This window comes from Teleopsis dalmanni, chromosome 1 (genome assembly GCF_002237135.1).
Source record: "Teleopsis dalmanni isolate 2A chromosome 1, ASM223713v2, whole genome shotgun sequence".
In the NCBI taxonomy this organism is placed as follows: Eukaryota; Metazoa; Arthropoda; class Insecta; order Diptera; family Diopsidae; genus Teleopsis; species Teleopsis dalmanni.
In genome coordinates this window covers 52,005,606-52,019,872 of record NC_051846.1, presented here as the reverse complement: position 1 = coordinate 52,019,872, position 14,267 = coordinate 52,005,606, and the positions used below count along the sequence as shown (strand labels likewise).

General features: G+C 28.5%; 1 protein-coding gene across 1 annotated transcript; it reads left to right on the top strand.

The window, feature by feature from the left end:
* Nucleotides 1-1,140: 1,140 nt before the first annotated feature.
* LOC119681325 (U-scoloptoxin(01)-Cw1a-like) lies at nucleotides 1,141-12,999 on the top strand (the record flags this gene model as incomplete). Its single annotated transcript, XM_038094488.1, has 3 exons — nucleotides 1,141-1,191; nucleotides 11,093-11,215; nucleotides 12,756-12,999. Coding segments are annotated over 3 exons (369 nt in total), but the record flags the coding sequence as incomplete, so codon positions are not given.
* Between the last annotated feature and the right edge of the window lie 1,268 nt (nucleotides 13,000-14,267).

Genomic DNA, 14,267 nt, shown 5'->3' with positions numbered 1-14,267 from the left:
CGACGAACTAAACGAAACAACAACAAAAGCGCAGCACATTTGTTTTGATTATTCTCTCTCTCTGTCATTGGTGTTGTTGTTGTTGTTGTTGTTGTTGTTGTTGTTGCTACCTTTGCTTTGCTACCAGATCTGATAACAAAGTTGATGACGTAGCCGCTGACTATACCAACGATGTGTTGTGACGAAGACGATGATGTCGACGATGTGTTGTTGGTGCTTTTGTGTTTGATGCTTTTGTTGTTGGTGTATTTGGTACTCTTGGAGTTGATGATTTTCATTTTTGCGTTTAGCGTTTCGGCTTTGGTATAAAACCGAAATGTGTGCTGATTTTTTTAACTTTTGCATTGAAACCAGGCGCAAAGGCACACGTGTTTGAAAAGCGCGCGCGTTCGTTCGTAAATAAAAAGCCACAGAATCTTAAGCAAAAAGGTGTAATAGAAAGAAGTGCGTAATAAATAATAAAATTAAATAAAATAAACAAAAAAAAACATTTATCGCAGTAAAACAAAAAAAAAATTGCGTTAAAATATTGACAGCAAAAATGAATTAAGCAATTGCATTTTGGCTTTATTGTAACATTAAAAAGTGCATTAATACATTTTTAAGTGCATTTGTATACAAAACAATATTTTATGTTGCCAAAAAGTCAATAAAAAAAATTTATGGCAACAAAATCTAAAACCGTGAGAACATCATAAGTCTTTTGTAGCAACATCATCATCATCATCATTGCCATCGCCATCGCGTTGACTTGAGTACCAACTCGACGTCTTGTTTTCGTGTCTGAAATATATTACGACTATGTTTTCAAATTGACTCTGATTTTAACGTACTTTCGGTTTTCGGATTCAGATTCAGATTCAGAGTTCCTTTCTAAATTTTAATTTCATTATTTTGATTATTTGGATTTTTTGGATCTTTTTTTTTTTAGCTTGTGTTGTGTAAAACTCATTCATTTGTTTTTGTTTTTAGATAGTAAATCGCATTTAAATTACTTATACGTACCGTTGCACCAAAGACGACACAAAATCCATATCAACAATGGCTGTAACAACCAGAAAAGTACAAATACAACAAACACAGCCAAGACATCATCGTCAAATGGAGCGAATGCATCTTCATTTGCAGCTGCACAACATTGCCGCTGCCATTGTCTTTGGATTAATTTTGGCAGTTATCTGTGTCAATGGGGTGAGTTTATTGCCTGCAGCCGGGCGCATTACATTAATTTATTTAATAATCAATAGCATGAGAGCAAATAGATATTATGCATATATGTATTTCAATGTATGTTTTTATGTGCAACTGCACTTAAATGTAATTTTTATTGAAATCCAACTCGTAAAAAAATAGTTGTCAATAAAATCAACTGCCAATTAAAATACAATTAAGTCACAGATATCTAGGATTGTGGCTTATTAAAAACTATTTGTTATTTAGATTAGATATCATCATTAATTGTAAAGTAGTTAAGAAATGTCCAAATATCATGAATATCTTATTTTCTAATTTCAGTGCAAAAATTATGCCCTTTTCCTTGGTAATATGACATTAGTACTAGCAATATTAGTTATAAAATAATTTTAAAATGAATAGCCTGTGTAGCATTATAGGGAAGCTATTCTAAAAGTAATGTTTGGTCTTATTGACTTATGCCACACTTGAATAAGTTTTGAGGATTAATATGGTGCAATAATTTTTTTATGTTTGCTACACTTAATGAATTCTGCAGATTGAACATTCGTATATATGAGTTTGGTTATATCTGTACTATATGTAGGAAAGCAAAAGAAACATTTGAACATATATTATAGTATTCACAAAATACACATAAATTTCTTATTTTCGCTGTGAACTGTTATGTTTTGGTATTAAAAATAAAACGTCCATAAACATGTAAAATAGAAAATATTGCTATGTTGCTATTGCATGCTATGTAAAGTACCCATATACTATTTAATTAAATTCGTCAAATATGCAGTAATAAGAGCCAGTTTTCATACAAAATCTATACAAAATATATATAAAAATATGCTAATGAGACTGGATAAGTCTTCCTCTAAACATAGTATTTTGCTATATTAAGATTATTTTATTTAATTTGACAAGTATGCAGCAACATATGCTATTCTTATACAAAACTTATATAAAAGTCGTTAAGTCCAAGTGTATCCATAATAGAAAACAACTAATTACTTGGTGTCCTCGTTATGACTTTGCGTTATAAATTTTGTCAACTCAAATAAGAACTCTCTTTAATAAGACTGAGAATTATCAAAATTCTAAATGCTTTTAAACTTATATTTATGATAGTATTGCATGTTGATCAGTAATTCCGATTAACTTGAAGAAAATGACTTCTCAATTCTAATATTAATAGTTTAGTATAGTTAGCTGTTGCTGTTGTAGCCTGAAGGGTGGGTTATTTAGGAGTAAAAATAGGTTGGGGATGAAAAAGATTAAAAGTGAAATCAATCAGGATCAAGGTGACGAAACCTAGCCACTTCAGTAGAGTGGGTCTGAAGATCGACTAAATTGAAGTTAGTATTGGAATAAGAAAAAAGATGGGCAACATCATGAAGCGTACAGCTTCAGTTAGGGTACACATTGGGAACTGACGCGCTTTTACGTGAAGAGTAAATAGCATATGACTATATATTGATCTCAATTGAGCTAGGATACTTCTGTTTGCACGTAGAAGATGTCATTCTCTGTAATGCAACCATGGTCTCAAAGAGGATACTGCATTTAGCATAGCTACTTATAAAGCATAGTTCCCAGTTAACATGACCGTTACATAATAAGAGCAGAGCTTGGGGATTTATTAAAAAGAACCGCGTCAATACTTCAAAGCTTTGTGCAGTGCTGTCTGATCACTATTTTATAGGAACCCACGCAGAGAAACTGCGTATTCCTTTTAATATTCACTGAAATTTTTTTAGTAACTTACAGGTAAAGAAACAATTGAGCCAATTGCCCATCTTTGGCATCTAGAAGAAACAAGAAGAAGTACTTTTTAGGGAAGTTTTTTGCGACAGTATGTCAGACTGTTCATCAGGAAAAACAAAAGATCTGTTAAACAACCTTTGTTTTCTTTTTATATCGTAAGGTTTCTTGCGAAACCTTGTTTTTCTTTAAAAAACAGTGAAAAAGCGGACGGATATCTGCTAAGCCAAAATTGTTTTTGATTTTTTGCATTTCAAAACGAAAATGATATTTATGCGGTAATCTTTTTTTAATAATTTTTTGCATTAAAGCATTGTTTAATTGTAAAACAAAATGTTTACTGATCATATACCGGTTTCAAAAGAGTATTTAACTTGCAGTAATCGAATTCGCTTGACTACATATGTAGTTCCGTAAATCTTAACGATTTAGCGAAAGTAACTTTAATATATACTCTTGGTATTCATTATATATGTATACATCGAATATAAAAATGTTTTGTTAGGATTAGTTTGAATATTCTGCTGGTGGCAACATGACGTGCACTCATATTCTATATATGGGACTAGAAAGAAATGAGATAGAAAGTAACTGAAACAATAATGTATAACTAAGATTATGTCTTTACATAATTTAATACTATTAGTATTAGTATCGTATTGGTATTATAATTTAAATAAGATATTACTTGGCTACTATTCTATAAATATTGAATTCTACTTTAGCTTAAAGTGGTATTCTAAACAAATCCTAAAAAATGTTTTTAGGTTTCAAAATTTTAACAATTAAAATAATTTTTTTTATATAAATGAAAATATAGATGCTTCTTAGAAAATATTGCTCAGTTTACCCAGAAAGTCTTTATATATTATTTCATTTGATGATCTTATTGAAAGTTCGACTTTTGGTTATTGTACTTTATATACCAAGAGTGAAGAGAAGCATTGAGAATTTTGAACTCTTTCCACACTCAAAAAGATTTAGTGTTTCAACTATAGCTGCCTATAAATTACCAGTGCGAGTTCAAGATCAAATAAAAAAGACATCTAAATTAATTGGACTAATCCGTCAAATAATAATTAAATTTAATCATAATTAAAAATGAAAAAAAAAAAAATATTAATACCTTTTATACTAAAATATTTTTTAAAATCAAAAATAGACACCAACATAATAACAGTGCTAATAAGGGCATAAGGGTTAATTATATCAAAGATAGACTAACGTTGAAGATGATGCCAAATACATTTAAGTTTACAAATTTTTTAAAAAAATTAAAATACCTCGTCACCTTTTAATCACAATCGATGTGTACCAAAATTGAGCTTCGATTGCGTGCGTAAATGGAAGTGAAGGGTTTACAACGTAATTAATATCAATTTAATTAAGTTGGGTCATTTCTTTTTAGCCTGATAGTTTGAATGTATTGCTTAATTGCCTTAGTAAATAATAAAATTTGATTTCAATGTCAATATGACATTATTAATTGGATTTCTGGCTGACCATACAGCTGTTTTGAGTATTGCCAAATACCCACCATCAGTGGTCTTTGAAATATTTCTTTTATTTAGTTATTCGTAAATAATTTTTTGAAACTGCAAATGCCAGAAATCGAACTCGTGCCAAATTTGAAGCTTAGAGTCAGCGCTTCTTAACCAACTGACCCAAAGCCGTACTTGACTTTTATGTTCGCACATTTTTCTAGAAATGTTTCAAAGACCACAGATGATGGTTATTTCGCAATACTCGAAACAACTGTATGGTTAGCTAAAAATTTAATTAATTAAAATAATATAAAAATATTTTTTGTTATTGTAGCTCACTCCTGTTCGATATTTCCGCCTTAATAAATGATTTAATTTTAAATGATTTCACTCTTCTTACTTAATACTAAATAATTTATGATAAATAAATTTCGTTTATTTTTCAACATTTTCATATAAACTATTTATTTTTCATGATATATATTATTTTCCAATCTCGATATGAAACAATTAAACCATAACTGTCATCTTGTGATGATTCAATAAAAGTAATGTGATTACACATTCATTTGTTGCGCGAATTTTGATGGAGATCATCTCAAAAATACTCCCACGCGAAGTTGCAACGAAAGAGCAACAATAAGAACAGCAACAACAACAACAACAACGGTGATGCACAAATAAAAATAATAAAAACAATGCACAAATAATAATAAAAAAAATGAACAAAAAAAACACAACAGCAACAACAACTCTAGTGAAAAAAATTGCATGCGATTTTGAAATACTTGTGTGGAACTTAATTTTCAGCTTCAACAAGCGCTTTCCTGCCTCTTTATGCCACATTCACCGCCGCCATAAAGGTGTCACAATCTTCTTTCAATTAGCCTTGATGCAATTTTCAACAATTGTTGATGCTACACTGCAGCAACATAACAACAACAAACGCTGCCGCAACAACAACAACATCAGAAACAAATACCACAACGATTTGGGAAATTAGCATCAATTGCACAAAAGAAGAAGAAGAGACGCCATTAAAGCGGAAAAAGGTGTTAGTCGGTTTGTAGAACAGATGAGGTGAATACGAAACGAACAGTGGCAACTCGTCGTATATATTTTTTTTGTTTGCAAAACCAATTTGCTGAGGATAAAAACACTTCTGTGTATAAAAAGGGCACAAGGCAAAAGTTTTTATTGACTTTTATTAGTTCCAGGAAATATTGCATAAATATTATTTATTTTACTAATTGATTGTTAATTATTTGTGTATAATTTTTTTAACTATTAAAAATAATTAATTTTCATCCGATTTGCTACTAATAATTAAAGTTTGAATTTAATTTTCTAAAAGAGATAATAGTTTCCAAAGGTTATACTTTATGAATTAAATTTTAATATTTTCAAATAGATTGACAATTGTTATTGAAAAAATTGTTTACAAAAAAAATAAGTATTTTTTAAAACAAATTAAAATTTATATTGCTGTAATTTATTTAAATTTATTTAATTTCTTTAACTAAAAATTGTCTTTGGAACACCCAACAAAAGCACTACATATGGAAGGAAGCTGGAGATTTAGACAAGTTGATTAAGACAATGTTATTATATATTACGATTAACAAACAATTAAAGTTGTTTGTGTATTTAAACCAATACAATTTGAGTTAAAAACCTCAAATATGCAACATCACACATTGATTAGAAATGATCTTAAAACCAAATCAACTTACTTATTTGCAAATATTTTTATGCTGCAATGAAATACAGTTTCAAATTCAAGTAAATAGTTTCACTTTTTCTTAACTGATTTTATAATATCTTCGATAAGGAAATCTATGAAATATAAGCATTATTCTATGTATTTAAATTATTATGACAAATTCGAGCATTTCTACAAAATTGAAAGAAATATGGAATCAGAAAAGTATTTTCGTTAATTGAGTTTCTCACGTATTACGTACTAGAAAATAGAATTTAAAAATTCACATTTATGATTTACAATTAAATCATTCATTTTAATGTCCCTATTAAAGAAAGAAAACACAATTAAACAATTAAAAGTTGTCTGTTAACGTCAAAAATGACAAGCTCTGTAAATGAATTGATATATAAAACTGAATTTATAACAAAAAATAAACCAGCATCTCAAGTAAGTGGTATGTGTCAACTTAGGTAAAGCAACATTTTAAAATAAATTGCATAAGTACTTTAGTAAGCAATCTATAAATGACGATATTCCATTTTAGTAATTAGGAACAGAAAGGAGAGGTGTATATGTCTATGCTTGAAAGTTTATGTTATGTCCAAAAATATTGTAAAGCCTTTAATGTAAGTGGTTAGGATTAAAGAGTGTCGTAGAGAAATTAACGAACGGATTAACTAAATGTTAAGTGAAAATTGTATAAGTGTGTCGTATATACTCAAAAAATGTACTACTCAATATGGGTTATTAGGTGAGTTATCACATACTTTTTCACTATTTTAGTTCAGTTTTTTTAATATTTTAATTTATTAATTGATTTAATTTATTATATTTATCACAATGAGATCTTTCTACACAATATTATTTAAAAGTAATATTACGTTTTTTTTCTGGGAACCAAATTGCAAAAGTCGCCAATATAATTTCAAAAAAATAGGCAAGAAAACATGGCTATAAAGTCTTAAACTAGTTTAAGTTAGAATATTGTTTGTAAAGATGAGAAAGGACATGTCCCCCAAGGACATAGGAAAGTAAGCTTATAATTATACCCATCGCATAAAAGAGTAAAGTCTGCTACCAATTTATTTAACATATACGAAGTTAACATAACTATTTAAATAGTGTTCATTTTTATTATAGAGCCATGCTTATTTGAGTTACTATTTTTGGGCTTCTCAGAACAACCATTTTATGATAAATAAACACCTTCTTTTGTATTCATGGTATTCTTTAGGGCATCTTCAGTATTGAATATCTCAGCAGAGTCGTAAGAAATTAAAGCTGCTCTCAAATAAATTATCTTATTAGCTTATCAATAAACTTTGTAAATCACTCTCTGATTATTGACCTTATTATTTTTCTCATATTCTAACTTATGACGTAGTACGTTAGTAAGAATGAAATGTTTCTATTTCTGCCGAGTCTGAGCTATTTTTCTGATAAACATTCGAACTCCTTCTAAGTTTTCTGCTGGTGTTAGTAATTTCTTTTATCCATATTGCCGATATCTTATTTAAAATTAATGATGTTCAGATTGGCAGTATGAAATCTTCATTATTCATTTTATTCATTCGAAAAGAATATAAAATATAACATTTAAAAAAAGTAACAGATAATTTATTGGTACTCGTATTTTATCCTTTGTTCAAAAAACTGTTTAGGATCTAAATAGTTTATATACTTTATTTACTTTATACTGTATATTGTAAAAAATATTCATTTTGCATTGCAAGCAACAACAACTGACATCTAAAATTACAAACAAAACTCTCGTGTGAATCCAGTATTAGATCCCGTAAAGTGTAAAGTTCTGTGTTATTAGTTTTAGTAAAGTCAAAGCGAACTATTTTACTTTCATTTTGTATAATTTTTTTTAATTTTAATATTAATATTTAATAACCACAATTAAATATTAGAATTAAAACACTTATAATATGTATAAACTCTAGGTACAATATACTATATGAGTTTTCACTGTACTTTGCTTGTGAACTAACCTTTTGCTCTACAGCCATATATCACCTCAATGATTGACATGTTATTTAAATAAATTTATGAGATCTATTTATTATATATTAAACATCATATTTTAACCAATTTTTCTACAACTACATAATTACTCACATTTATTTTTGAATTTAAAATTTATGAAAAAAAAATACGAACAATTAAATAACAAATACTACAAAAAATTACAACGAATTTATCAAAAATTGATGTGCTAAAAACCAAAAAAAAAAGAAGAAGTGAAGTGAAGTGGCAACATAAAAGTGCTTTATTGCAATTTATATGCTGTAAAAATTATTAAAAATGCAGCATGCAACGTCTATTGCATTGTTTTGAAAGGGCCTATTTGGGATAAATTTTTTTTTTCAAATTTTTTGGTTAGTGTTAGTGTCTGTTTTTGTTTTTGTTCATCTATGCATTTTTAGTTCATTTAAGCGTAACGAAAGAATTGAGGTCCATATGGCTACATTATTGCAAAAACCTCACATATCACCGACAATAACGACAACAACAACAACAACAACGAACACAACAGCGAAAACAAAGAATCATCAACAACATGCTAGATAATACTACAAAAATACCAACAACAACAGCAACAACAACATCAATAGTATACCACCAATAAACAATATGCAACACGATGCAGCAATTGTGTAAAATTTTGTGCATAATTTTTGTGCTTCGTTTTGAGCTTTTTTTTTTGTGTTTTTGTGTCTTTGTGTTTTTTAATGAACGCATTAAGTCATTTTAAACTCATACAAACACGATCATTGGCGCAAAATTTGGTTTTATTACAAAATTTTGTCGAAAAGCAAATATGTAAATTTCTGCAGCACGTACAATCGCAGAAAAAAACACACATACACACACAAACACACCAAATCTGGAAGTTTGTATAACAGTTTAAGTTAAAAATAATCACAGAAGCGCAGCCATATTAAGCTCTGACGCTGTGGTACTTTTGCGCTTCTGTGCTTCTCTGCTTCCGTGCTGCTGTGCTACTGTGCTTCTGTGTTTTTTAAGTTTGCACATAAAGTTCTAACACTAATTCCATTATTTTTAATGACATTGTTTCATGGTTTCGTACGCATGAGATTGACAGCTTCTGTGGCATTAAAGTGTAGCGAATGCAACTCTGATAACGAAGAAAAAATATATTATTTATTTATGCTCTTTTGTGTTTACGCTAAATTTGAATTTTAAATTAGTTAGTCATAAACAATTTTGTCATTAAATATAAAATAAGAATCATTCTAACTGCTTGAGCAATTTTATGTTTTGCAATATAATTATTTATGTTTTATAGTCATTTTTACTTATTAATTTATTTTGAAGGTCGTCACTTTAATTTTCTTTATTAAATTTAAAATAATAATTAATTACATATACATCATCACATCAACATGTTTCACATAACATATTTTTAACACCATAATAATTTTCGTTATGAGTGATATACCTAAGGTCATAGATATTTTGTGCCATGCCCATGATGTCAAAATGTTAAAATCTCTAAAAGTGCTAAAAGTGATAAAATGCTAAATAAAAATATATTGTAGTCACATACCAAGCAAAGAAATAATTAAAAAAATTATAGTCTGTGTCCAATTGAAAAATTATTTCTTGGCATAAATAATGACTAAATGTTACTGTTACATCTTCAAACTGTGTAGTAAATATTCCAGAAAATAAACAAAAATTAGCAATTAAAATTTTAATAGTTTTTTCCATGGCATTTTCCATTTTACTATATCCAAAAAATTTTTACCACTTTTTTTAATGTATTTCATGAGCAACATTTGGAGTTTTACTTCATTTACTTCTCATCAAATGCAAAACTGTGCTTATTCACGAAACCTAAACCAAGGTGTGAATGGAAGCCGAGAACTGTCAAACAGACATCGTACTTAAGAATTTGAACTCTCTCATAGAACCACATAAAACATTCTTCATGTAGTTAGTTCAGTTTACTATATTGTTTAGTTAAAATATTTATAAGACTACTCTGTTCCTCTCTTCCTCCTTCAAGTAGTTTTGCTTATTAAATTATATAAAGAAATATTTATTGCTTATTTTGCAGATTAAACTAAACTATGTTAATGTCATATAATTCATCGTTCTATCTATTTGATACTCGTTATCAACGCGTGATAAACGATTGTTCTTCCGGAAAATGTTTCGTTCGAATACTTCTAACACTTTTGCATGAGGACTCAATTGCTTACTTAATCAACATCTATTGGCAAGAACAATTTTTCGTTGAATTTATAGGTGCGTCGAAAGTTTCCATCGAAGTTTTTAATTAAACAAGAATGCTTTCTAATTATGAATTCTTCCATTGTAATTTTCAAACAATTTTGTCAGTTTTGATAGGAACTAAAAAATCATTTATTTCGATAAGAAATTCTGAAACATAATAAAACATACTGGTAAAACGTAAAGACCTACGTACTTAGAATAGTGCAGCTTTAACTGTTAAGAAAAGGAAACAAAGTACTTTAGGAAGTACTCAAATGGTTTTGATTTTCATTTTTACGGCTATTTCTCAAGCTTGGTTTGTACGCTGACCACTGTTATCCGTTTAGGGTTCTTTTGGTCTATTTATGAGCAATGCTATTCAATATCGCAATGGGCCATTGTTAAAGCTCAAGTGAGTGTTAGTGTACAACGTCGCCACTCCACCCGCTATTATAAGCTACTATTCTACATGCTAAGACCACATATAACATATCTTCGAAATGTAAATCTACTCTTGAAAGAGAGAGAACTCCATACAGTAATAACTACATGTTCATTTATTAAATTAATAAAATCGAATAAAGAGTGTTACATAGTTTTATTTTATCTGTAAAATTTAAATTAATTTCATTATATAAAATATTTTTGATTATATCCTTGAAGGATATTACTTTACAGTATAATAATATGTTGTAATATTTCTTTTTAGCAAATTGATGGATATGAAGCTGGTGTCGATTACCCAACATATGATTCTGTACCGAAAGATCTATCATTCAAATGCCAAGGACGAATGCCAGGCTACTATGCTGATACTGAAACCCGTTGCCAAGTAAGTTAGCGAAAATTAAATAAAAACAAATGAGACTTAACAATGTTTAGAAGTCGAAAAGATTTTTTTATAATTGTACCAAAATTAAGCAGTTTATTTTTTTATTCAATTTTATATATCTGTTATTAATTATAAAGATAGATAAAGCTTACTTAAATTTTTGGTGCTATCTATTTACTATAGCTCTATTACTTGCATCTCTACACATAGACAAGTTAGACTAGGTAAAAACTAAAAACAAGCGTTTCCTAAAATTAGTCTTTTGTTCGAAGAGGATATGAAATTATAAAACAACGCAGTAAATATTCCTAAAAATATTCCTGTTTAGCTGTTGTTTGAAAATGATATTACGAAATTATCAGACAATGCAATAAATATTCGTTTTAGCCAAAAAAAGATAATAGCCATATGATCAAATTATGATCCATACATTAAACCTCACAAATTATACTTCAGAATTTTCATCCTAAGAGGCTTAAATATATTATATATTTAGTACATTAATAATATTTTTATTATATTATTGTCTTTATTATATTATGTCGCAAAATTTATTCACTCACAACTTATTATTGATGGTTTCTCACAGTTTTGAATAGTTTGAATATATAGTTTGCATATCAAACTTTAGTTAGTTAGTTTAGTTAGTTCTGTTACTGTAATAGTAATTCCAAAAATTGAACCCGACTTTATTAATATTTTTCGCACACAGCAATTTTTAATGTCGTTTTTGATTGGGAAATATAGATTTGCTCTCGATGTATCTTATTTTCTTGAATTTTGTGGGCCAAGTGAACATGTTTAGGGTAATCTCTAAATATTGTTCTCAAATAACATAAAACAGCTATTCATTTTAGAGGAACTTGGTTAATTTGGCAAAATATCTAAAGTCTTATAAATTTATCTCGAAACCCAACTCTGTCATAAAAGTAAATCTCTGGTGAAAAATTTAAACTAGGTTTGCCTATAGAAAATGACATAAGATTAATATGTTGAACCAATTAATATGTTGGCAATTTAAAAATTGATTAAACATGCAGTGACATATCTAGTGGGGATAAGAGGATTATGGGTTAAATTCTACCTTGATAATCTTATTTACAATAAAAAGACGGCAACAAGAACATCTTCGCATCTTCGGTAAATGAACCAAATGCTAGTTAGTTGACATCAACTAGCACAGTTTATGTATGAATTTTAAATACTGGCATTCATATAGTGTGACCTTAAGGAATAAATAATCCACCAAGTTTTTTGCTCAAAAATTAACACAGTTTGTTTAAGACCACTGAGTATTCCATTAATACATTTTTAATACTCTTCTTTTTTGTTTTTTTTTCCTTAAAAATGTAAGAACCAAAATAATATCTAAAAACTTCTTTATTAAAATATAGTTTCCATTAAGAAAATAGTTTCCTGCATCATAATTAACTTTTAAATCAAATTAAATCAAATCATCAAACTCAACATATAAAACATTAACCAAATATGTTATTATTACATTTCTTTAAATACTAAATACATAAAAATCTGCTTATAGGTTTGGCATTGGTGCCTACACTCCGGTCATCAATACTCGTTCCTCTGTCCCAATGGTACAGTATTTAATCAAGCAGTGCGTGTTTGTGATTGGTGGTCAAATGTCAATTGTCCCGCTTCAGAGCAATTATATGATAACAATGAAGAATTATATAGACCAACCGAACAAAATCAGGGACAACAAGGGGATATTTGATATAAGGCCAATGATAAAAATCAGCGCACCGAATCTTTTGCAAATATGAGACAAAAACAAAATTATCAACAACACACAACCAACAATACAACAATTAGAACAAAATGAAAAATTACAAAAACAAGGCGATGATTTTTACCAACAGCAAAACTTTAATTCAAATTCAAGAGGGAATAAAATGAGTGTAGAAAATCAATTTAAGTCTCAATATATAAAGACAACTCCACGCACCTATAATCAATACCAACAACACCTACAGCAACAACACCTACAACAACAGCAACAACAATTCACAACCTTAACTCGTAATGGAACCAAAAATAGTTTTAGAGGCAATGTAAAATATTCAAATTCCAATAGCAACAATAACAACAACAACAGCAACAGCAACAACAACGGCAATAATAGTAATAATGAATATAATCGAAATACTAATTATCGTTATAGCATAAGTCAATATAGCAGTAATAATAATAATAGCAATAAATACTATAATTATAGCAACAATAAGCAGCCTAAGAACAATGGCAACAACAGCCGATATAAATCCACACCAACAACAACAAATGCCAATAACTTAGACAATGACGAATTAAAAGATTACAAGAGCAAAATCAAAAATAAGTACAACATCGATTATGACCATTCATTGGACGATGAATACGAAATAATTGAGGCCATTGAGTGATGATGATCTTGATTATTGAACGCTGCTTTTTTGTTATTGTTTATTTTTTTGTTATTATTTTTTGTTTTTTTTTTATTTTTTGTGTTGTTGAAATTGAACTTAAACTTAAATTGTATAATATTTTGTTATTAATTTTGTTTTGTTTTTTTTTTTCATTTTTATTTTAACATAAGTATTTTTGTTTTTCGTCCCAAACGAAAAGAAAAGTTCGGCTTGTGATTCATTTTGCATTATTTTTTTTGTATTTTATATTTGTAAATAATTTGTTTATTCACACATATTTTTCATAAATTTTTGTTTTTTATATTTTTTATACATGTGATAAATAAAAAGAATTTAACTATTAAACATTTTAATATGCATTTTATTTCAAGAGGAAAATATATTAAAAAGTTGTAATGAACAAATTCGTTGTATGTAGGGTGTTGAAAAGTTATGCTTGGCCAAAAAGCAGATACTTCACAATAGATATATATATTTTTTTTAATTTTATGAATTACTGCGATAATGTCTCCATCAGAATCGCTTGTAACTACATCGGGTCTAGTTCAAAAGGAGCTAAACTCACTAGAGATATGGCTGAAACGCTGAAAGATCAACACAGAAGGTCAACACAGAAAAATCTGCTG